The sequence below is a fragment of the Equus quagga genome, chromosome 4 (genome assembly GCF_021613505.1).
Source record: "Equus quagga isolate Etosha38 chromosome 4, UCLA_HA_Equagga_1.0, whole genome shotgun sequence".
Taxonomy (NCBI): Eukaryota; Metazoa; Chordata; class Mammalia; order Perissodactyla; family Equidae; genus Equus; species Equus quagga.
Window position 1 is genome coordinate 15,083,417 of NC_060270.1, and position 26,367 is coordinate 15,109,783.

The 26,367-nt window shown below is 38.5% G+C and overlaps 1 protein-coding gene across 2 annotated transcripts in view; it reads right to left on the reverse strand.

Annotated features, from left to right (window-relative positions):
- Positions 1-665: 665 nt before the first annotated feature.
- The window catches only part of LOC124238448 (cell surface glycoprotein CD200 receptor 1-like), a 32,597-nt gene continuing 6,895 nt past the window's right edge, over positions 666-26,367 (reverse strand). Inside the window, exons 2-6 of one of the 2 annotated variants that reach the window (XM_046659417.1) lie at positions 10,178-10,237; positions 6,785-7,102; positions 6,417-6,665; positions 2,027-2,150; positions 666-1,659 (exon numbers count right to left, since the gene is read on the reverse strand). In XM_046659417.1, coding sequence (XP_046515373.1) covers positions 1,647-1,659; positions 2,027-2,150; positions 6,417-6,665; positions 6,785-7,102; positions 10,178-10,237 — 764 coding nt within the window. In that variant the 3' untranslated portion in view covers positions 666-1,646. The remainder of the gene's footprint in view (positions 1,660-2,026; positions 2,151-6,416; positions 6,666-6,784; positions 7,103-10,177; positions 10,238-26,367) is intronic. The other variant, XM_046659418.1, reaches the window with a different exon arrangement.

Sequence of the window (26,367 nt, forward strand, 5' to 3'; positions counted from 1 at the left end):
AGTCATGAATATAATCATCTACCACAAGGAGAAAGAGGAAGATGAGCACTGGACCAGGCAGCTAGCAATCTGTGCCACCGTATTTTTGAGTCTGTGACAGAATTGTGGTACTAGACTTTTTTTCCACTCTATGCCCTGTTTTAAACATGAGGGGATTATAATAAAAAAGAAAGAGAGAAAAGAGCTAATATAAGTTACATATGACATTATTTGCTAATTTATTTCTTGACTCATGTTCAATTACTAATGGAGTAAGTATTAAGCATTTTTCCTCCACCTTTACTAGGGGAAGACTGGCTATATGTACCCAAAACCTGACTCTCCTTCTTCCAAGGCTGCACTACATTTTCCAACTTTCACAGAAGTTAGTGCGGCTCTGTAACAAGTACCAGTCAATAGAATGCGAGCAGAAGTGATTACTACTGCAGGCCTAGTTCATAAAAACCTCCCACATAAAATTCTTCATTTTCTTTCTGTCTTTCCCATTCACCAGCCGAATGGAGAATACTCTGAGAAGGGCAGGGCCATAAGATAAAATGCTTGCTTGGAGCAGAACCACTCCCGCCCCCTGCCTTAGCCCTACCAACCTGCATTGGAATGTGAAGTGCACAAGAATTAAACTTTTGTGGTATGAATACACTGAGATTTGGGGGTTGTTTGTTTTAATGATTAGACTATTCTACTTATTAGTATCCTCTAGACAGTATGCATTAATTTTCTCCCTTAGAGTTTTGCTAAAAATAAAAGTAACAGCCCAAATCACCTGCCACTTTACACAAAAACTTTTTTCTTTTAATAAAAGGACATGTTTTACTATAGGATTACCATATGTACCAGTGAAGATAGGGTTCCTGTTTACAGTGGGCCTAGAGGATGTTAGGGTTTCACCAAGCACTCTTACTCTTACCACCGTTAATCCATTCCAACTTGGAGTGCAGACAAGAAAGAGAACTGAGAAAGGGAATTGAGACACTGGAGCTCTAAAAGATGAGGTGACATTCAGCACCGTCTCCAATGACTCTAACAGCTCCTTATTTGGGGATCAACTTATAATTTCTTCAAAAATGCAGGTACTACTAAAAATTATTGCTGGCCATTCATTCAATGACCAATCCAGAAATGCAATACAACTGCCCCACTAATTGCTAGCGAGCAAGAAAGGCAATGGAAGGTCAGCAACTAGCTGACTTGAAGGCAGTGTTTGTAGTGGCTCCTGCCATTGCAACATTGATTAGCATCTCAAGTAGGCAGAGAAAACAAGAAGTTAGGATGAAAGCACCATCCAAAGAACACGAGAAATGTGGGGAAACTGCACAGCATTGTTATTTGCCTTTTGCTGAGCCATCTTCCTCTTTAGGCTGAGAAGCAGGGCTGTTACTCTTTTGCAGGTAAGAACTCACTAGGGCAAAGGGGAAAGTGATGAGTCATCCCAGGCATTTGGTGAAGGCAGGCGGCAAGCTTTTGCATGTGTATATATGTATGCTAAGAGTTTGAAATGGGCATTGCCAACTATCACATCAATCCTCATAAACACAAAGGTATCAGAGTAACAGGAGCCGTTGAAGTAGGAGTTGAGCATGAAGGCTGATTTCAACCGGCTGCTTTTTCGGATATCTCATCAAGTCTAAATTGACTTCCAGATTTTTTTATTTTCGTGCTCTAGAAAAAAACCATAAAATATATAATTAAGCAGGAATTAATACAAGCCTTCAGCAGCAGAGAAACCGAGAAGTGAACATTTAGGAAGCCCCAGCTAAACCTCATTTCCCCCACGGAATTCTCCAAGGGTGGTCTAAGATGGGTGTCTCCCAGGGAAAAACTACAGTGAGGCAGAAGCCCTTGCTGCAGGCACCTCTGCCTGGGCTCTCAGTTGTTAACAAAGCCTTTATGTCAAACGAGGAGCTTAGAAACAAGCACAATGCACCCACAAATGTGTCAAGCTTTTCCCAGGACATCATAAACTCAAAGTCTTATGATGATGGTTTCTTTCTAATGAGTCCTATATTTTTCAGTCTTCAGTGCCTACCTGCAACCATTAATCCTCTGGAAGTAGATGAATGCCACAATGACCAGGATAACCAAGAAAAGAGCAAATTTCACATAGAAAATAACCAGTAAGGACGATGCTGGAAATCCTCGGATTATGAGACCTTTAAACACAGGCAACACAGGCAGGGGTAAAGAGCCATTCCGAGGATTTTTCTAATTAACAAATTAGAGTCAGTAGTTTCAAAGAGACTTTTAAAATATTCCTAAATTTTCATACTCTATCATAATCAAAACACGTTCTAGTTTACAATTCTAATGTTGTTAATGTAGCCTTCTTTCATGACAGAGTTTAGGAACCATGTCTGTGTTTTGTACATGGTAGGTTTCTAGTGAATATTTTCTGAATGAATAAATGTGCAGTAAGCAATGCTAATACTTCCCAATTTTATAAGAAAAAAAGAAATGTACTTTCTAACTTCCTGCGTAAATGTTAGTCTTTGGGAGCATTATTATTCTTAGTATTTTGAGTACTATCTGATAATACTTTCCACACAGTGAAGTGGTTTTGTCACTGAGTTGCTGTAAACCCTCTACAAGGGTATTTTATGTCTTCCTGCTTTTATATATTCATCTGTGAAATGGTCCCAAGAATTGTTGAAAAGATAAAATGGGACTAATTAGGACCATCATTCTGAAGTCTTTTCTCCCATGAAAACGGTAACCAAAGAGCACGTGGACTGTAAGTACAAGCCTGACTCCCGGTTCCAAGAAGTCATGTCATTCCATTAAATAACACGCTCAAATACTAAACTAGAATGTCAGGCCATCTCCCAGGCACCGTAAGGGAAGAAGAAGAAGACACAGTCAGAGCCCTCAAACAGCTCACAATCCAACTGGAGAAGTCAGACCCATGTAAATGAAAAGGTAATTTGCAAGAGAGCAAATAGTGCTAAGGGAGCGTTACAGATGATAAACCATCTAAGGAGTAAGAAAGCTTAATCAACTCTAACTGGGAGGTCAGGGTGAAGTGGGATGTGACTGAGCCTTGCCCATAGCAGGATTAAATATGTTAAGAGAAGAAAAAAGGACTTTTCAAGGGAAAGAAACAACTTAGGCCAAGGTTTGAAGATGAGTTAAGTAGTATTTGAAACATAAAGTGGGAATATAGAGATGAAGTCTATGATGAACTGAACCTAATTCTGCAGTTATTTGTACGTGTCAGGCACTGTGCCACACCCTGGGGATATGGAATGAAAGGTGTGGTTCCTACTGTCAAGAGCTTACACTGTACTGGGAATCTGAGAAGCGGTGGTCAATTACAGGGCTATGGAAGTACCCTGACAGAGGCACACATGAGGCATCACGTGAGCGCAGAGTAGAACAGCTAATCAAACTGCAGGGCAAGGGAAAACTATCCCAGAGGAACAATATCAAACTAAGTCTTAAAACGTCGTTAGGAATTGAGCAAAGGGATTGGAATAAGAGTATGGAGAGAGATGTGCATTGTGGAGAGGTAGAAATTGCAAGTAGAAGAGAACAGAGGAATAAAAGAGCATAACACAATTGAGGAGCCCAAATGCCCATATGCGTGGGGTGCAGGCAAGAGAACAGCAGACATGAGGCCAAGGAGAGCAGCAGGTGGAGGTTGTCAAAGGGCTTTAGCTTTCCATGAGGCGAAAAGGAGCCACTGGGGGCATTTAAGTAGGGGAGTGCCATAGTTTTCATTTTAGAAAAATCACTCTGGCAACAGTGTGGGGGATAAATTGAAGGGAGGTAAGTTAGGGGCCAGAAGAGCTGTTACAGGGACATTGCAATAATCCTGGTGAAAGATAATTATGGGCTCAAGGAAGGCAGTGGGAATAAGAGAAAGGTCCATATTTTTAAAAGACCATTAAGGTAAAATCAACAAAACAGAGTGACTGGTTTTGAATATGGAGAATAAAAAGAAGGATGTTGTAGGATATCTTTAGGTTTCTTGCTTGAGTCATTTATCAAGATATAAAATATAGATGTGGAGCTTATGAAGGGATAAAGGAAAGCAATTCTATTTTAGGAATATGCAAGCTGAGGTGCCTTTGATGCATCCAAGTGAAGCTGTGCAATTGGAAGTTGGTTTTGATCATGGTGTAGCCAAGGAGAGAAATCTGGGGTAAAAACACACTTTTGCAAGTCAAGAATTAGACAGTGGTTGAAGCCATAGGTATGGATGAGATTGCTCAAAGAACAGGGGTAAAGGTGAGACGAATAGAGCACCACCAACAACGGAACCCATCAAAATGCCCTCGTTCATGGGATGAATAGGTGAAAAGGGATCTATTTAAGGAGACTAAGACGTTGACTGAAAGTTAAGAAGAGAACCAAGTGAAAATGGGAGGAAAACAGATGAGAAGGGAGGAGAGATCATATCAAATATCACAAAGAAGCTAATTAATAACAAGAAATGAAAACTTCATATATTATTTGGCATCTGGGAGATATTTAGTGCTTTTTGTCAGAGAATTTTTTGTGCAGATAAATGCAAGTAAGCTAAGGAGTAGATATGAGGTAACAGAAGATAAGCATAAATTCCTCTTTTAAAAATCTTGGATATGAGTAGAAGGCAAGAACTAAGAGTGTGAGGAAGTCATAGCATCTAGCTGTAAACATGGGAGAAGAAAGTCATGTTTATATAATCAGTTTTAGGGAAAGGATTTGTGGAACAGGAAAGATTGAACAGAAGAGAGCAAGGATAATTAATGAAACAAAGCCTCTGAGGACGTGGAAGGGAAAAAATGTATAGAGTGTAGGTTGACCGTTTGGTCGACAGAGGGAAAGTCAGTTAGGACTGGAGATAAATGCACAGGTCTAGAGACAAGAAGTATAAAATAAGGGCCTAGAGCTAGCAGCAGATTGACAATGGAAAATAAAGAATAGATGCGAATGTACTGATACATGCTACGCACGGATGATCCTTAAAGACATTACGCTAAGTGAAAGAAGTCACAAAAGGACACATATTATATGGTTCCATTTATATGAAATATCCAAACTAGGAAAATCTATAGAGACATAAAGTAGATTAGTGGTTACTTAAAGCTGGAGGAATAGTGAGATTAAGGAGTGATAGCCAAAAGGTACAGGTTTTCTTTTCGGAGTGATGAATATATTCTAAAATTGATTGTGGTGATGTTTGTGCAACTCTGTGAATACAGTCATGCGCCACATAATAATGTGTCAATAAACATCGGACCACATATATGACACTGGTTGCATAAGATTAGTACCGTATAGCCCAGGTGTGTAGTAGATTACACCACCCAGGTTTGTGTAAGTACACTCTATGGTGTTCGCACAATGATGAAACCACCTAAAGACACATTTCTCAGAACACATCCCTGTTGGTAAGTGGCACACGACTGTAGACCAAAAAGCATTGAATTGTATACTCTAAATGGGTGAATTTATGGTATATAAATTAGATCTCAATAAAGCTATTACCAAAAAAAAAAGAATAAATGTGAGAGACATTAAGAGGAATAATTAGTAAGATATGATGATTTTTAGTAATGATTATAATAAGAACAATAGCCAATGTATATTATAATAAATATAATAGCCAACATTTGATAGCTAATATTTGCTAATATAATAAATACAATGGCTAATATTTATTGAGTATCAACTATGTGTTAGGCACTCTTTTAATTATGTATATTACTTTATTTATTTAACACAATAATCCTATGAGGCAGTTGCTGTGATCCTTATCTAACAGATGAAGAGACCACAGGACAGAGAAATTAAATACTGTTCAAGGTCACACAGCTGGCAAATGAGAAGACACGTTATGCCAAAGTCTTTTCCCATAATCACCGGATTATACTCCCTACAACAATATGAAAACATGGACCTTGTCTTTTCATCTTTGTATCCCCAGCCTCAAACATATAACAACATTCAATAAATATCTGGTGAATGAATTGATGGATTGGTTACAGATGACAAGAGAGGGGGGAAAGAAAACATCTCTTACTCAGGGTAACAAAGTGGTGATAGAAAAATCAGGGAGAAAATAACTACTGTTTTTTGGCTATCTACTGAGTAAGTATTGTTACATTATATAAAAGTATTGATATTTTATATTAACAATTAATCTCAAAGTAAAAGCCTATAGATCACTAAGTTAGCAAATAATATTTTTTATGGCTACTGGAATAAAGATATCTAGAGAATGTGCTGGTAAGAAGTTATTAAATGAATTCCTTCTACTTGATAAAGGAATAGCAACAATTTCTCTAGCACACTAATGCATTACCTGGTTAAGTTTTAGAGAATATCTTCAAGTTAGGAGCACAGGCTTTCTCACCTGGTGCCTGGTAATTCATAATCTTCTATGGAGGGAAAGGCTGAGCACCAAGTTCACTACTCTAAAATAAGCAGATGCTTACCGAGACTCAGCTCTAAAGACAGGCTCTTGTTGCCGGTCACATGGGAGACAGAGCAGGACACATTAGACAAAGGGTGGTCCTCCCAGCGGCATGTACTCTGGACGGTCACTGTGCCATTGGCCCAATGTTCTCGCTCGGTGACACAGTCTCCCTCTGGGGTCCAGGAGATCTGTGCTGCCGGCTTCCCTGCAGCTGCCCTGCACACCGCGGTTCCATTCTTGCTTTGAAACAGGGTCACCTCGGGGGGCACTGCAGAGACCAGGGAGAAATGCTTCAGTCTTAACATGTGGGATAAGGAATTTAGAGGGACCTTTGTTTCAGTGCCAAATCTAGCTATCTGAAATACCGCAATGTGTGATGTTACTTACCTAAAACTTGGAGGTGATATCCACGATGGAAATTCCCATCAGGTGTTACCATTTGACACATGTAAAACCCATCATGAGTGGTGGCCACGGGATCAATCTGAAGGGCGAGGTTCTCATCAGGTCTGGAGGCCCAGGTTATTCTCTCGTCAGTACAGTTTCCTTCCTTGGTCTCATTTCTATCTCTCCTGTACGCTCTGGTGCAGGACAGCTTGCCTCTGAGGATTATTTGCCACATTGTTACCACCACAGAAGTCAACAGGATGGAAGGGCAATCGAACACAGCCTTCGTATCCACAGGTACGGACAGAGAAGTGTTGGCTGGACACACACACACACAAGGAGAATAACAAAAGAAAACCTGATAAAGAACTTCCTGTGTTAAATTTGTCCACAACGTATTACACAAAGTTGTACTAGAACATTGCTTTGCTGGAGAACTTATTCCAGAAATGTTAAACTTATAAGAAATTAACATTCATGAAATATATATAACATTAAATTCATCCAAAGATTAACCAATTTTGTACTGCATTATGTATCATTAAGAAAACACATGTATTATATGTCTGACAAATTTTTTAAAGTTTTTTGAAATTAATTCAGGATATTTGATACCTATAAAACAGAGAAGAAAACAGAATCTAAATTAAAAGACAAAGACAATGTTCTAAATATAATCTTTTGGTCATAGAGACCATTAGATTTATCATAGAATCCATGCTCCTCATGAAAGAGAATGGAACAATTAGTGATGTGATTTTCTCCTCCTAAGTTTTGATGAAAGCAAAAAAACCCAGTAACGTCAGAACTAAATACCTATCCCGAACGGTGACACATCAGACAAACATAAATGTAGAAAGTATATGGTACGTTCACTAAAAGTAACTAAGATGGCATCAGGTTGAGCAAGCTGGAGATGTTTCTGTTTAATTTTTATTCAAAGAATCATAAACTCAGTGAAATCAACAGATTTTTAGATAATCTGTAATTTTATCTATTGGTCCCTCCCACAAAAATGAAAAATGATGATGCTTCGTGGAAAGAGATTAGAAGTATTTATCTTAGAAGTATTTATACTTAGAAGTATTTATTTCTAGTGAAAATGTAGTATAGTATATAAATACAATACAAAGAAAAGACTTGTTTTCCTCTGTACATTTTCTGAAAAAAGGAACTGATTGCAAATGGGTAATAATATCAAACGTGGCCTTTGAACGACTTTCCCTTCCTTCCTATTCCATCACATATACAATCCCAGACAGTTCAGCTGTGAAGTTTGCTCACAGATTTTGGTTCCGTGCATTCAATACAATTATCAGGATTAAACATAAAATTGACCTATTTTTCGATACTTTAAAGTAAAAATTAAGACTTGCAAGCATATTCCAACATAGAAACTCACGCTTTCCCATAACCTGACATGTGTTCATGACCGTTGGGGTTTGCTCAGAAGTGACCAGGTGTAGCTATTACAACTCACCTGTAACAGAGGTGAGTGTCAGTGACTTCATTTCTTTAAAATGAGCAGAACCAGCTGGGGAGGGCAAAATTTTTATGTGGATGAACCTTATTTTTTCTAAACTCTGCAGTTAATATCTCTCATATCCTCTTTTAGTGTCACTTGCCTCTTCTGTGATGTACTCAAGCTTTTGCATTTTACAGTCACACAAAGATCATATAACTAGATAAGGGAAGAGGGAGGATCTTAAAGCAGATCTGAGACGGCAGTTCAACTCATGCTCTTTCCACCACTCCAGGTGGCACCCCCTTGCAGAAGGAACCTACAACTTGGCGAAGGCTTACAGGCAAGCCAGAACATGGCTTGTTGGAGAACAACTGGAGGCGGGTGTGGGTAAGCATATCTGTGCACAAGGGAAAGAAGCTGACGATAAAACCAGGAAGGTAAGAGACTAGTGACATAACATGTTGTGAAGGCTCTTCTACTTTTGGTATTGTGAACTTGAGCTTGTAAGCAGTGGAAGGCTTTAATGTTTTTGCCTTATTTATCCTTAAGATCTGCCTCTAATTTTTTAAAGGAAAGTACTAGCTAATCAAATGAACATATGCATTTTAGCAGGGGCACAGTATCCAAAGAAGTAACTCCAGTGGTTAGGGTTCCGAGCACAGTGGACATTCTTTCACCTTCCTCTGCTCTACGACCTTCAGTCAATCCCCCTTCACCTACAATGATAGTTCTTATGTCACTGCTACGATTTCACCCTTTCTTCATCCTCTTCTTTCTTTTTTCATACCTGTTGTGATAATTTACCAATAGCCAGTCAACCCCCACACTCAGTGTGTTTGGCACCTAACAAATACATTCTCCATACCCTCCCGCGATCCGCAGGATGATTCACCTCCTACTTCACTGAGAAGACAGAGGGCAGATTCTCATATTTGCTCCAGAACCAGCAGTCATATCCCATCGTTTCTGCATGCTTTGTCTATAAATATCTTCCAGTCTTATCCAGCCTTATGCACACAGAGAAATTCTAGTTGGCTGTTGGGCATTTCCTTTCTTTTCTCATTACAATACCATAGTTTCACTCCCCATCACCACAGCTAGATTTCTGCAAAGGCCTCCTAACTTCTCTCTGTCTCTAACTCTCTTCTCTTCAGGTCCTACCTTAAATTGCTGCCGGGTACATCATTCTGTAACACAGATGTGATTCACTCAACACTAAGAGCATTCTCTTCAGAGATCCCTTCAGAGATCTCTCACTGTCTGAAGAAAATGGTTAAGTGTCTTTATATTGGCTTTGTAAGCCCTCTTTTTCAAATTGACTCGGCTTTGAAATCTTATCACCCTTACACTGCCCCTACACTCCAGAAAGGAAAAACCAAGCATATTTGCATTTCTTTGTCTTTCTTCACATTTTTTCCCATGGTCTAGGATGCCCTACATGAGGCTCTTTTTCTGTTAAAATACTCCTCTTCCTTTAAGACTCGGTTTACATGCTGCATCCTCTGTGAAGCCTTCTCTGAGCCTTGGTGCTTAACTGCTCCCTCCTCTACATTCCCTGGTCCACTTGATGTGAATGCTTGTCTCCTCTGCCATATATGACAGCTGTGCTCATGTCTGGATTCCTCCATAAAACTAAGCTCCCTGAGGGTTCTCTGACAGTCCTGCTCATCTTGCTTATCTTTGTATCCTCCATAAACCCTAGCACAGAGCCGGAGAGAGAAATCTCTACAATCTCCAAATATAGTTGAACTGTTTTGGGGGAGGAGGAGCGGGGTCATTCGGGGTCCCTCACACCACTGCACTCACATCACCATATTCTTCAACTGGCCACAAGGCTGGCCCTCAGACCAGACCATCAGCTATGTCTCCAAGGAGGTTCAACATTCCATCACTTCAGTACTGGCCTCTAGGAAGAAAAAGCATCTTACCTTCTGCAGGAAGTTCTAATTTTCTCTGCATCTTGTCCGTAGAGGAACCATTTACTGAAGCTAGAAAATATTCAAAGAAAAGTAAATGAAATCAATTTTAGGTACTTACATGGAGTAGAAGTCACTATTTCTCCACAAATTCTTATATACAATATGATAGAAAGCAGTTAATCACAACTAAATTAAACAGAAAGGCTCGCAAAACAGAAATCAGAAGTTATTCCATATTAAATGGAAAAACATGTTAACATTTGACAATTACATTTATAAGCTATTAATCAATGATTTCCCATTTATGAGACACCTTGTTTTGTACTTGACAACAATTTTGTACCAGGTAACCCTGCCTGCACCCCTTCCCTAGCCACAGTGGATTGTCCATCATGGGCATCTCACCTGAGCTGGGCTGATTACAATCCTTTCTCCAGATGCCACCCCTGATTAAAGTTATTTGGTCCAGTGGTAGGCACCTCACCCAGCTGGACAAATCAGTACTTTCTCAAGAGTTTTGGAACCAGAACTGAGAAGAGTAGTTCATCCTTCTTACTTCCCCAATTTTCCTAATGTGATGGTTAATTTTATATGTCAACTTGGCTATGCTGCAGAGCCTAGATAAATAGTGAAACATTATTCTAGATATTTCTGTGAAGGTATTTTTTAGATGCCATTAACATTTAAATCAGTAGACTTTGAATAAAGCAAATTGACTCCATAATGTGAGTGGGCCTCATCCAGTCAGTTGAAGACCTTAACAGAAAAAGATTGACCTCCTGGGAAAGGGAATTCTGCCAGTAGACTGACTCTGGTTCAAACACAACTCTACCCTGGGTCTCCAGCCTGCTGACCTACCCTGCAGGTTTTGGACTTGTCAAGTCTCCACAGTCGTGTGAGCCCATTCTTCAAAATAAATATTTCTCTCTGTCTGTCTCTCTCTCTTTTTCTATAGATAGGTAGCTAGGTTGGTAGGTAGGTTGGTAGATAGATAGATAGATAGATAGATAGATAGATAGATAGATAGACAGACAGACAGATAGATAGATAGATAGATAGATAGATAGATAGATAGATAGACAGACAGATAGACAGATGTTGTTCTTTTTCTCTGAGGAACCCCGACTAATAATACACCTACCTTGGGAAGAATGAGGCAGAAGCAGAGAGAGAGAGATGACAGTCTTCATCTAGCTCAAGTTTCCAATTCCATAGTTCCTGAGACCCACATGCACTCCTTCCTTTGGGTTCTATAGAATTTCTGACAATCAAAATAGTCCTAATCTACTTCAAATTTGGTTTCTGAAAACTTCTGTTTTGTAGTATCATTTTTTACAAACAACAATTTTTTTAAAAATATGATTTATCTTGTGGAATGTTCTGTGTGTCCTTCAGAAGAATGTATATTCTGCTGCTGTTAGATGTAATGTGCTGTATATGTCTGTTAGGCCATTTGGTCTATAGTGTTGTTCAAGTCCACTGTTTCCTTATTGATTTTATATCTGGAGGATCTATCCAATTTTGAATGTGGAGAATTAAAGTTTCCTACAATTATATTGCTACCTATTTCTCCCTTCAGTTCTGTTAATATTTGCTTTATGTATTTAGGTGCTCCAATTTTGGATGCATAAATATTTACAAGTGTTATATCCTCTTAATGAATTGACTCCTTTATCATTATATAATGACATTCTTTGTCTCTCACTCGAGTTTTTGACTTAAAGTCTACTTTATCTGATACAAGTATAGCCATCCCAGCTTTCTTTTGGTTTTCATTTGAATGGAATATCTTTTTTCATCTCTTCACTTTCAGCCTATGTGTATCCTTAAAGCTAAAGTCAGTCTTTTGTAGGCAACATATTGTTGAATCTTGTTTTTTTAAATCCATTAAGCTATTATATGCCTTTTGATTGGAGAATTTAGTCCATTTAGTGAATTTATCAGGTAAGGACTCACTATTGTCATCTTGTTATTTGTTTTCTGACCATTTTGATGCTCCTCTGTTCCTTTCTTACTCTCTTGCTGCCTTCCTTTATGATTTGATGATTTTTTTGTAGTGGTATGCTTTGATTCTTTTCTCTATATCTTTTTTTTTTTTTTTGGTGAGGACAATTGGCCCTGAGCTAACATCTGTGCCAATCTTCCTCTATTTTGTATGTGGGATGCCACCACAACATAGCTTGATGAGTGATGTGTAGGCTCATGCTGGGATCCAAACCAGCGAACCCCAGACTGCCAAAGCAGAGCACATGAATTTAACTACTATGCCACCAGGACAGTCCCTCTTTTCTTTATATCTTCTGTGTATCTACCAGAAGATTTTTCTTTATGGTTACTATGAGGCTTATATAAAACATCTTATAGTTATAATGGTTGATTTTAAGCTGATTACAACTTAACTTCAATCGCAAACAAATACTCTACACTTTTACTTCTCCCCCAACACACATTTTATTTTATTGATGTCACAATTTACATATTTTAAATTTCTGTATTCATTAACAGGTTATTGTAGTGATAGTTATTTTTAATATTTTTGCCTTTTAACATTTGTACTAGAGTTAATGGTGTAATGCACCACCATTAGAGTATTAGAGTATTCTGAATTGAATTATATACTTACCTTTACCAGTGTGTTTTATATTTTTGTATGTCTTCATGTTGCTGGCTAGCATCCCTTCATTTCAATTCAAAGAACTCTCTTTAGAATTTCTTATAGGTGGGGCTGGTGGTGATAAACTCCTTTGGCTTTTGTTTTTTCTGAGAGTCTTTCTCCTTCATTTCTTAAGGATAGATTTGCTGGGTAAAGTATTCTTCGTTGATAGATTTTTTTCTTTCAGCACTTTGAATTTATCATCCTGCTCTCCTGGCCTGCAAGGTTTCTGCTGAGAAATATGCTAGTCTTATGGGATTCCCTTATATGTGACCAATCACTTTTCTCTTGCTGCTTTCAAAATTCTCTCTTTGTCATTTGATTAGGTCTCAGTGAAGACTTCTTTATGGTCAACCTATTTGGAGTTCTTTGGGCTTCATGGATCTGGATGTTCATTTCCCTCCCTAGATTTGGAAAGTTGTCTCTCATTATTACTTTAAATAATTTTTCTGCTCCTTTCTCTTCCATGCTCCTCTGGGACTCCCATAATGCATACATTGGTTTTTTAGTTGGTGTCCCATAAGATCCATAGATTTTCTTCACTCTTTTTCATTCTTTTTCTTTTTGTTTCTCTGTCTGGATAATTTCAAATATGTCTTTGAGTTCACTAATTCTTCCTTCTGCTTGACGAATATGCTGTTGAAATTGTCTATTGCATTTTTCAGCTCAATCATTGTATTAGCGCCAGAATATTTTTGGTTCTTTTTTATGGTTTCTCTCTTTTGAACTCTCATTTTGTTCATGTAGTGTTTTTCAGATTTTGTTTAATTGTCCTTCTATGTTTTCTTGTAGTTCACTGAGCTTATTTAAGATAATTATTTTGAATGCTTTGTCAGGCAATATGCAGAACTCCATTTCTTTTGAGGTCAGCCATTAGAGCTTAATGTTTTTTTCTTTAGTGGTGTCACCTTTTCTTGATGTTTTTGTGTTCCTTGAAGCCTTACCTTGCTGTCTTAACATCTGAAGAAAGAGTCACTTCTAAGAGTCTTTACTGACCGGCTTCTGGAAAGAAAGGCCCCAGTCAGTTCAGCTACATATTCTGCGAGATTTCTCAGACTTTTCTTCTCCACTCCTCTTACTATCTTTTGGGGAGGAAGTCTTAGGATTGTGTGTCTTCTCTCAATCCTTCAAAGTCAGACAGAACACTGAGAACCTCTCATTTATTTACCCCAGGGCAGTGCCCTGAAATATTCAAGGTTGTACACCTTCTCCCAGTCCAGCAGAGTCAAATAGCTGCTGATATCCATGCACACCACTGTAGGGGTGCATGTTGTCTGTGGGAAAGTTGGTGCCAGCCACAGAGGGGACACATGGAATGCTGGGGAAGCACATCAGCTAGTCAATTGGGTCTACAAGTGAAGAAGCCCACAGGGTTTTTTGGTAGGGCTTGTGGTAGAGTCCACAAGCCAGCCAGTAGAAGCTGTGGCCAGTTGTTGAGTTCCATGCTCTGGCTGCCATGATCCCCCCACCTCTTTTGCCTGCTCCTAGCTGCCCCCAGACAGTTCAGCTGTCTTGATCCCTTCAGTGTTCTTCATGGGGCAAGACAGAAGTGTGCCTCTTGGGAGGCATCCTGCAAGGCTAGGGAAGCTGGGTGCTCACCCTCAAGTGAGAAATCACAGGCTGAGGGAATTTCTCTTGGCACTGAGCTGTACTGCTTTAGGGAGAAGAGTGATGTGGGTACAGTGAAAACGTTTGTAATATCTTCAGTATGTCTATTCTTGATCTTTTGCTTGACTGTGGTGCTACAACCTCTCAGCTGGACTCCTGGGATTCCATAAAGTATTTTCATCCACATGTGGTTGTTAAAATAATTGGTGTTTCTGTGGAGGTTTGAGGGCTTGAATCTCCTATTCTGCCATCCAAGGGACATAATTTTTACCAACATTTCTATTATACAATCAATGGAAACATAAGCACAGTAAGAAAGGAAAATAACAGCATTGTAATATTATTATTATAAAAATCATTTTTTACCTTTGAACTCACTGAAGGAGTCTTGATTACTTCCAGGCATCTGAGAACCACACTTTGAGAATCACTGCAATAGTCACTCCCCTAGTCCTTTCCTAAAGGACCTATGACCATGTACTTGGGTAACCATTCACTGGGGAAAAGGAATTATCAAGATCATTTGAAGGTTGTTTGAATACAGATTTGAATTGATCTCGATATGTAAGGACACAATGCACTATCATAGGCCTCCTGTTAGAGTAGGAGCATATAGAGTAATGAAATAAATCTTGTGTCTGGTTCATGTCACAGTGGACTCTCTAAATTTACAGCCCAGCTGGTGTGATTTTCCCAACTGCTAAATGTTTAATTAGAATAGATATATATAGCAGTTGGCAGACCCTCTTGTTGAGTCTCTGATCTGTAAATTAGGAGCTATTTAGTAGGAAAGACCAAGTGAAACCCTCCGAAACTGCCCACTCTGGCCAAGATAGCAAATCAAAATCAATATCACAGACCTAAGGATAAGTATCAGCTCAAAACGTAAAGGATACTAAAATAGTGGTCCCCATCATATCCCCATTTAAATCATCAGCTTGGCCCATGCAAAATACTGGACAGTGAAGCACACTGGACTAGGGCAAACTCATCCAAGTAGTAGCCCCAACAGCAGCTGCTCTGCTAAATAAGCTATCTTTACTTTAACCAGCCTCTAGTTGCAGTTTGCAGCTATTGATCTGGAGAATGCATTATTTTCAATATTCATCAGGAAGGAACATCAAAAACAGTTGTATTCACATGGACAGGAAACAGTATACAAATATGGTCTTGTCTTAGGGCTACTTAAAAATTTCCACTCTCATGCACAATATAATCTAAAAAGATCTAGATTATCTGGGCAATCTACAGAGCATCACATTGGTCTACTATTTTTGATAACATCATATTAATCAGACCTCATGAGCAAGAGATGGCAGGTATTGTGAATACCTTGGAAAATCACACGCATTTTAGAGATAGAAGATAAATTCTACAAAGATCCAGGGCCTGACACATTGATGAACGTTTTTGCAGCCTGGTGTTTTGTATGTACCAGGACATCTCCTCCACAGTGGAGGACAAGTTATTTAACCCTACTTCCTACCACTAAGTAGCACAACACTTTATTTTGGAGGCAGCATATTGTACATTTGAGACCACTACTATGACCCACTTATAGGTTGACATGGAAGGCTGCTAGTTTTGAGTGGGCCCCACACCAAGAATAGTATCTATAGCAGGTACACAATTCAGTATGCCAACTTTTACACCAAGTTCATAAAACCAGGCAGATAATCATGGTACTAGAGGATACTGTGGTTGAGAAAGATGCCATGTGGAGTCTCAGACATGCCCAGTAGGAGAGTCACAGTGCAGGCACTTACAGTTCTGCGGCAATGCCATATCATCAGAAGCAGAGAAGTATTTGCTTTTAAAAGTCAGCTCATGATATGCTATGGCACCCTAGTAAAGACTGACCATCTAATCATGTCATATGAAGTGATCATGCAACTAGAGCAAACTATCATAGACTGGGCACTGTCAGACCCACAAATGATAAAGTCAAGTGCGTCCAGCAGCAATCCATCATAAAACAGAAGTTTCACAGTCAAGAGGACACAAGTAACCTGAATGAACAAATGGTCCAAACCCCCACCTCATATACCATTTTTGCACTGACATCTCTCCCTCAGTTCACATCTAAGTCTGCAGTGGAGGTTCCCTGCAATCAAAAACGCAAGCCTAGTTTATAGATGGGTTGCCTCAGTATGTGGGTACAAGCCTAAAAGGACAGTTGCTGCACTAGAGCCCTACTCATGTCTGGGCCTGAAAGAGAGTGGTGAGAAAACACACTACCATTAGGCAAGGTTTTCAGTGGTATATCAGGTAAGTTCACTTTTTATGGAAAAAAAGCGTCAAGTAAGAAAATAGATGAACTCATTGGCAGTGGCAAATGGCTTGGCTTTTTGGTCAGAAGCCCAGAAGATTCAAAACTGGAAGACTAGGGACAAGAAGATCTGGAGCAGAGGCATATGGATTCATCCGTAAGTTGCTAGCCTATGGAGCACTGAAACGTCCTCTTGAAGCACAGTTTGCAAATTATCCCCTATAAACATACAGGCACCACCCTTCAGAATGGCTTTGTTTTCCCAGTAGATAGACTACATGGGCCCAAAAACAAAGAGTAGAAGTAGGAGTGGTCCCACTCACCATCATTCCTTGGGGAATTTGGCTTCTAAATCCCAGTAGTTTTAGATTCTGTGACGGTACGGTACTGGGTCTCAGACTGGAGAGACTTCTTCCAGGAAACACAGTAAGAGTTCATATATAGCAGCTCCCTGCTAGACCAGCAGGCACAGAAAGTAATTGCCTTTTTGCAGGGCAGATTGACCCTGATTATCCTGAGGTGATAGACCTGCTTTTATATAATGGGGACAGGGAAGAATATGCCTTTTTGTACTCCTATACCCAGTTTTATTTGAAAATCTGTAAATGTGACAGGGCCTGATAACCAAGCCTCAGACCCCTCAGGGCTGAGCGTGTGCTCATCCCACTAGGAAAGCCACATAGACAAGTAGAACTGCTAGCCAAGGGAGGGAATCAGAAAGCATCAGTTATGGCCTTGGGACAAATTACAGCAGAAGAGACTGTCACTTTACCTTTCTTTTGTAAGTTTTCCCAGAAATAGTAACCAAAAATAATCCTGGAAAAGCTATGCCTGGATAGAGTTAACTTTAATGTAAAGACAAACAAACAAAACACAAGTGGATGTGAATGGTGCAAAGAGTGGGCTGTAGTGTATGCTTCAGGTACCCCACCAAGATCCCCTTTACCAGGCAGATGCACATCTCCCAACTGCTGAGAATACTGGTTGTTAAAAGCTCACAACTACAAGCAGAGACACTCACAACTAGAATATACAACTATGTACTGGGGGGCTTTGGGGAGAAGGAAAAAAAAAGATTAGCAACAGAAGTTAGCTCAGGTGCCAACCTTTAAAAAAAAAAAAAAAGAGCTCACAACTGCCCCCTTTCTCTGCTGAATGACCCTCAGCTGAATTGGAGTTGCCTCACCTCAGAAAATACATACTGCCTCTCCTCACCCACCCCAGCAGCTAACAGCCAATGCCTGATTGATACAGAGATGCTAAAAGATAACGTCTTTCTCAAGGTGGAACCAACTAGGAGATGCATTTCATGTCCCAAAGCTCTAAGTGGAGCAGCCTAAAGTCTCCAGCTGAATCCAGATTCTTGCTTAGCTTTCCTCCATTGTCCTATCTTGTTTTTCTCACTTCCACTCTTCTAAGAGTAATAAACCTCAAATAGCCAATGGCACAAGACCATACTTCTCCTATGCCTTTACTACGACAATTTGTTTTTGACTAGTAAAACCTTTCTACCTTTTTCTTTATGCTTCTGTGTGTTGTAACTTGCTTAGGAAATCCTTCTACACTAAGATTATAAAACATTTACCAATATTTTGTCTAATATTTCCATAGTTTTAATTTTTGTATTTTGATACTTTATCTGAAATCTATTTTGATTACACTATGACAGGATCTTTCTTGCTCTTTCTTCCTTCCTTCCTTTGTATGTATGTCTTTATTTATTGTGGATAATCAATTATCCAATAGCACTCATTCAATTTCCATGCTTCCTGATTTCTTTCAAGATTTTGCTTTTATCTTTAAAACAAAGTCCAATACACATATGAATCTGTTTTATTTTATTGATCTAATTTCTATTCATATGTATTTATCACACTATTGTAATTTATGTATTTGCATTTATGTCTGATAAAACAAGTCCTTTCTCATTGTTCTTCATTCTTTTTTATTCCCCAGAACTTTCTAGATATTTTTGTAGTTTTTTTACTTGCTTCCATACAAATTTTAGAATCATGTTGTCAACATTTACAAAAATATTCCATTGATAGTTTTATTGTGATTGTATTGAATATATAAATTAAATCAGAGAGAAATAACACATTAACATTATCGAGCATTCTGATACATGAGTATAGGTATTCCTTAGTGTACTTCCCAGCAGGCATATTAAAGTCCTGCCACCACAGACTGCTTCCATTGGACAAACATTTCATCTACCTTCTACCTTAGTCCACAGTGATTCCTGAGCCTCTTTTTCCCCATCATTTATGCCTTCTGGAATCCTTCCAGAGCCAACTCAAAAGCTACTCTCTCTAACACATCCATTTTGTATTACTGCACTCATTTCATTCTCCCCTATAATTCATGGCATCCCCGTCTACCTCCAAGAACAGACTATGCAGGGGCTGGCCCAGTGGCGCAGCGGTTAAGTGAGCACGTTCCACTTCTTGGAGGCCTGGGGGTTCGTCGGTTGAGATCCTGGGTGCGCACATGGCACCGTTTGGCACGCCATGCTGTGATAGGCATCCCACATAGAAAGTAGAGGAAGATGGGCACGGATGTTAGCTCAGGGTCAGTCTTCCTCAGCGAAAAGAGGAGGATTGGCAGCAGTTAGCTGAGGGCTAATCTTCCTCAAAAAAAAAAAAAAAAAGAATAGACTATGCAGACCACTTAAGGACAGGTGTGGGTTTTCTTCATCCTTGTAGCCTCTGTTGTACCTGGCACATTGCTCTGTACTATTAAGAAACCTACAGGGTTTTTTTGTTATTGAATTAAATTGGCTAACTAGACTCTTGCAAGGTCTTCAAGCGCTAGTGTGTGGAGGGATGTCTATTACAATTGCGCACAGGGCAAATGATCACATAAATATTTATGCCAATGATCCAACCCTCCCTCCTGCAGAAATGGCTAATAAGTAAGTGGGCACTTTATCTTCACAAGGTGGTATCATCTGGCTCTAAATTTCTAGTTGTGTCACCAGGCATGAATTATTACCTGAAGCTAGAGAATATTTAGAGAAGAAATATAAAGAAAAAATAAGAAATTTTATTCACTGAAATAGAGCAGACTCTCCCGATTTCATGTAAGATAACCACAAAAAAATTCAATTCCTTAAATTAATTAATCATCACACAACAAATCATAAAAATCTTTATTCGAGAGAAATCAGAAGTGGTACCATAACTACATAAAAGTTTTCTAGGTAAAATCAGGTTTTCGAAATTTCTTTACATAATTATGGATAAATGATTCATTTAATGTTACTGTAACAGCTCAGGCCCTCCTAGTCTTTTGCCAGCCATACCTATCTTTAATCAGTGAAAGAGGTTACACTGCAGGGCCCAGGAGTCAAGTTCCATTTCCAGAACTATTGTGGGAAAGATAGTCTAAATCTCTCCCACTAAAAAATACATAGAAGTGTTGAATGAACTATAACAATCCCTGTTTCGAATGCATCGCTGAACTTGCAAAACAGTAAGGCAAATTCCCCCAGGCCAAAAATGGCAAGGGAGGAGGACACCATGAGACAGTTTGCTGATCTCAAAAACCTAGAGCCTTATTTTTTTCATTACCCAGATGAGCTTAAATTTATTGAGACTTGTGTTATGGCCCATTTTATGGTCTACATTGGTAAAAATCCCATATGCTCCAGAAAATAATGCATATCCTCCTGTGATGGCTAGTTTTTATGTGTCAACTTGGCTAGGCTATAGTACCCAATCACTCAATCAAATGCTAATCTAGGTGTTTCTGTGAAGGTATTTTGTAGATATGGTTAACATTTACAGTAAGTTGACTTTAAGTAAAAGAGATGATCTTTGATAAAGTAGATGGGCCTCATCCAATCAGTTAAAGGGTCTAAGAGTAAAAACTGAGGTTTCCCTAAGGAAGAAGAAATTCTGCCTCAAGACTGCAGCATCAGCTCCTGCCCAAGAGTTTCCAGCCTACTGGTCTGCCCTAGAAATTCCAAACTTATCAGCTTCCACAATTACATAAGCCAATTCCTTGAAAAAACATACATCCATGCACACATACACACACGCGTACATATACATATTTCCTATGATAGAATGCTGACTGATACGGATTTTGGTACCATGAGTGGTACCAAATGAGTAGGTCCAGAGGAAGAGGATCTTATGGATGAGATTTATGAATTGAGTTCAGGGTTTTCTGGAATTGTTTCTCTAATTTAGCTATGTTTAAAAGCACTAATTACTATTTCTAGTGGTAAAGAGGACACTGATAGTCCATGGCATGATGTTGCAATAGAGATATGCAAAATATCACCATTGGATACTCCTAATCATATACTTATGAAGTTCTGGGTGACCATGTATTTGATACTTTAGAATATTTTAGTGTAATGAAATTGGCTGGTTTCTCCTAACTGCACTGGAGTGACCATGTATTTGTTACTTTAGAATATTTTAGTATAATGAAATTGGCTGGTTTCTCCTAACTGCACTGGAGAAAGGGGGTGGGGGAAGAATGAGTTCAGGGCTCCAAATTCCAAGCTCAAGCTCTGCATAAATGACCAGAAAGTTCCTATGTCTGCTCTGAAAGACATATCTCCTGTAACAGCAGGGCTGAGATTTCTGTAAAACCAGACCTTATTCTGTGAGTGGCTGAATTACAAGATGAATTCCAAACCTTGCAGAGCATCTTCTATTAAAGTGAAGGTATTGATGAGGGAGGAATGGGATTTTGAAAATTAGAATGGGGATATATGGACAGATTCCAATGAAGTTGGAGGCATCAAACCCCTAAATTCTGCTGAATCTTCTTTGTCCATTGAAGCAGCCCTTCTCCCTCTGCCTGAAGAGGTTAATCCTGCTTTGCCTGAAGAAATTATAATCTCTTCCCTTGAGGTAGTTACCTTAAAAGACTGCTGTTCTCCTCAAGACCTACCACCCTTACTCCTCTTTGCTTCTATGCCTATAACTAGACACAAAGACCCTGGCAGGATCCCAAGAGTGAGGTACAGAGTGTGACTCACCGGGAAGTACTCTACACATCAAAAGAATTATATGATTTTGCCAATTTATACAGTTATAAATCTGGAGAATAAGTGTGGGAATGGATACTAAAGATCTGGAATAATGATAAGAGGAATATAAAATTAGACTAGGCTAAAATTATTGATATGGGTCCACTAAACAGAGATTCTGGATTCAGTGCTGTAGACTGAGGTATCAAAAAGGACTCTAAGAGTTCATTCATTTGGTGGGCTGAGACATGGACCAAGTGGTAGCCTACACTATATGAAAATTATTGCCAGAATTGCCTTGGTATACTGTAGGGTAAGATATCTAAAGCGTTAGTTTGGTCTTGAATTTTTATCCAATATGATAATATTGCTAGAATGGATATAATCCAGAGAAGCCACAAGCTGACCATATTCTCCAGAGTTTCCAGAGGATGCTTGCTTGCCTAAAGAAATAATAAATGCACTACTAAAAGGCAAGGAGGGAAGAGAGCACTGGCATCATTGAGAAGCTCAAGGGTGTTGTCCTTTGTAGGCCAGGATTGAGAGTAAGAGAAGTTGTCATGGAAGTGAGCTCCCTAGTGACAATGGAGATGATAGGATTCTGTAATACCAGAGACAAGGTAACAGCACTTAACAGTCAGAGGCAAGGTAGATATAATTATCATAAACAGCAACAAGGCTAGAATGGCAACTAAGAGACTCTGACCTGAAGGATTTGTAGTGAAAGTTAAATAAACCCCAGTATTCTTAGGGTAGCGAATACTAAGGATGAGACAGAAGGACGGCCAAATAGGGCATGGTTTTCCTTATATCACCAAATCAAGGGTAAGTGGTGCCTTAGTCAGTTTTGTCTGCTGAAACAAAAATCCCATAGACTGCTGCATGGCTTAAACAATAAACACTTTAATTTTTTTCGTGAGGAAGATTGGCCCTGAGCTAACATCTGTTGCCAATCTTCCTCTATTTCATATGTGGGATGTGCCACAGCATAGCATAATGAACAGTGTGCAGGTCCACGCCCGGGATCCAAACCTGTGAACCCTGGGCCACCAAAGTGGAGCGTGTGAACTCAACCACTATGCCACAAGGCCAGCCCCAACAAACACTTATTTTTCACAGTTCTGGAGGCTGGGAAGTCTAAGATCAAGGCACCAGCAGACCTGGTGTCTAGTGAAAGCCTACTTCCTGGCTTGTAGACAGCTGCCCTCTCATTGTATCCTCACATGGGAGGGGCAGAGGGTGACAGAGAGAGGAAGAAAGCTCCCTTGTGTCTCTTCTTATAAGGGTCCTAATCCCAACATGAGGTCTCCTCCCTCGTAAACTACCTACCTTCCAAAGGCTCCATCTCCAAATACCATCTCATTGGGGATTAGGGTTTTAACATACAAATTTTGAGAGGATACAAACATTCAGTCCATAGCAGTGAGTGAAGGCTTAGATCAGTTACCATAATGGAAAATCATGATCCTTCGCCAAGTTTCTATATTCAAACCAGTTCTCAGACTCAAAGCCACATAATCATGAGCTCACATTCCAAAATTACAAAACACAGGAAGAAATAAGCAACCACAAAATGAGATGACACACCCTTTTATTGGCTGCCCTTTCTCATTCCTAAAGAGAAGAATAAGATTCAGAACTTCAGAGATTGGAATTATTGAATGAATCAGATATTCAGATGTTGAAATTATTGAATGTAAGTTATAAAATAAATTTGTTGAAGATGTTTAAAAAAATAAAAGAGGACTTTTTTAAAAAAAACAATAAATTATGCTCTCAAAAAAAATTAGTCAAATTAGGAGAACACAACAGAGTTCAATTCACCCATTGATCCTCTACTTTCCATACTGGAAAACTACAGTGACAAGCACAAATGTAGAGGATAGGAGAAAGGGAGAAGAATTTCAGAATATGGATCATTGACATCACTCCAAGATACAAAAAGCACTTTGGGGTAATAAATAATGATAAAATAACATGTAAAATTTAAACAATAAAACAGTGAGAAGTTAACTCTTCTGAGTCTATCCTATTGACTTGAGTGATCATATTCTTTAAAATATCACAATATATGCAAATTATTTTTCCAAAGACTGTATTTCCCAACACCACTAAGAAAAAGCAATTTAGTTAAAACTGAGTTACAGAGCAGCTAAAAGTCTTAGATTTAAATGACTACCCGGTCTGCTTTTGTGTATGGCCAAGTAACTTCTAAAGGACCAACACTTCTATACATACCAACTGTCATCTCTGGACACAATACGAACAACAACTATTTGAATGCACTGGAGAGCAATCAAGAGACTGTATATGGAGAAGGGGAGTCAACAACTGGAAAAAGAAAATAGCACTGAGTGAATTTCCTATTTTCAAAACCTTTGGCCTGTGGGCAGGCCCAAGTCTTCACCAGGTGAAATGCTTAAGCTCTAATAGAAAACCTGCAGTGTTACTGACTGAAGAACCAGAGGACAAAGGTTGGAAAAACATAAATCACTAGAAAATATGAAAATAAATTTTGGAAAATACAGAGTCAAAGAGAGGAAGCCCCAAATTCTTTGCAAGAACTCTGCCCAAATCTTTAGCCAACCCATAACCTAAATATGTTTAGGGTAGAATCCAAGAAGCTAAGCTTAGGACTAAGAGAAGTGGTCTGGAATTTGAGTTGCTGCCCAAAGCAATGAAGAGAGAATTTGCAGTTTATGTTAATCCAAGTTAACTGTCTGCCAAAAATAATTAACCAATACTCTCCAGAGAAATGTAACAGAAATAGAACCTCTACTATATATCATTAACAATGGTCAAGATAAAATTTATAACCTCAAGAGAAAGGACAATGGAGACTGTCCTTGACATGATCTAAATGTAATAATTAGCAGACAAAAGGCCTTAAAGGATTTTAATTATGCTCAAGTACCCAAAGAATTATATGACAGTACTAAAGAAAGCATTAGGGTATCACAGCAGAGATATAAAACACAATTTTAGAAAAGAAATGAGAATTCTAGAAATAAAAAAATACAAAATCCGAAATTAAAATTTACTGGATAAACTTAATTTAGCAGAATGAATATGAAAAAATAAAGAGCTACCCAGCTTAAAGATAGATAAACAGAAATCCTCCAGTCGATAACAGAGAGAAAAGATTAAATATAAATAATCAGAGCCTCAGAAACTGGTGGGACAACATAAAAAAATGTAACACGTGTGTATTCAAGTACCAGAGAGAGAAAGAGAACAGAGCATTATTTGATAAAATAGTGGCTAAAATTTTTCCAAATTTGGTACAGGATAAATTTAGATTCAAGAGGCTCAAAGAAGGGACATCACCACAACTTTACAGAAATAAAGAGAATTATAAAGGAATACTATGAACAATTATATGGCAACAAATTAGATAACCTAGATGAAATTGACAAATTCGAAGAAACGCAAACTACTGAAATTGACTAAAGAAGAAATAGTAAACTTGCATAGACCTATAACAAGTAAAAACATTGAATTAGTAATTTTCAAATTTCTCACAAAGAAAAGCCCAGGCCCATATGGTTTCAGTGGTGAATTCTACCAAAGATTTAACCTTAAATATTCTCAAATTCTTCCAAAAAATAGAAGAGTAAACAAGACTTACCAACTCATTCTTTGAGGCCAGCATTACCCTGATAGCAAAGCCAGACAAAGACAACACAAGTAGAGAAAATTAAAGACAAATATCCCTTATGAATATAGATGCAAAGATCCTTAAAAAAATACTAACAAACTGAACACAGTAGCATATTAAAAGGATTATACATCGTGACTAAGTGGGATTTATCCCAGGAAGTCAAAGTTGGTTCAACAGATGAAAATCAATCAATGTAATACACTGCATCAATAGAATAAAAGACAAAAATCCCACCACATGATCATCTCAATTGATGCAAAAAAGGTCTTTGACAAAATCCAACACCTTTCATAATAAAAACACTCAACAAACTAGGAATAGAAGAGAACTCCTCAATCTGATCAACTATATCTATGAAAAACCCGTATCTAACATCATTCTTGATCAAAAACTGGATGCTTTCCTCTTAAAATCAGGAACAAGACAAGGATGTCTGCTCTCACCACTTCTATTCAATATACTATTGGAAGTTCCATTCAGGGCAATTAGGCAAGAAAAGAAAATGAAAGGCAATCTTGATTGTAAAGAAAGAAGTGAAAATATTTCTGTTTGAAGATGACATGATCTTTACATCGAAAGTCCTACGGAATCCATTAAAAATTTTTGAACTAATAAACAAGTTCAACTAGTTTCCAGGAAATGAGACTAATGCACAAAAACCGTGTTTCTATATTCTTGCAATGAACAATCTGAAAATGAAATTAAAAAAAAAACTCCATTTACCATAGCATCAAAAAGAATGAAATACTTAGTAAAAAATTTTGGAAAAATATCATGAAAGGAAGAATCGATTGATGTAGCAAACTTCATTGTTGTGTTATTTTAACAAATTGCAACAGCCACCCCAGCTTTCAGCAACTACCACCCTGATCAGTCAACAGCAATCAGTATCAAGGCAAGACTTCCCATCAGCAAAAAGATTACAACTCGCTGAAGGTTCAGATGAGAGTTAGCACTTTTTAGCAATGAAGAAAAATAAAATAAATATAAAGCAATTTTTAATTCAGGTATGTAATTG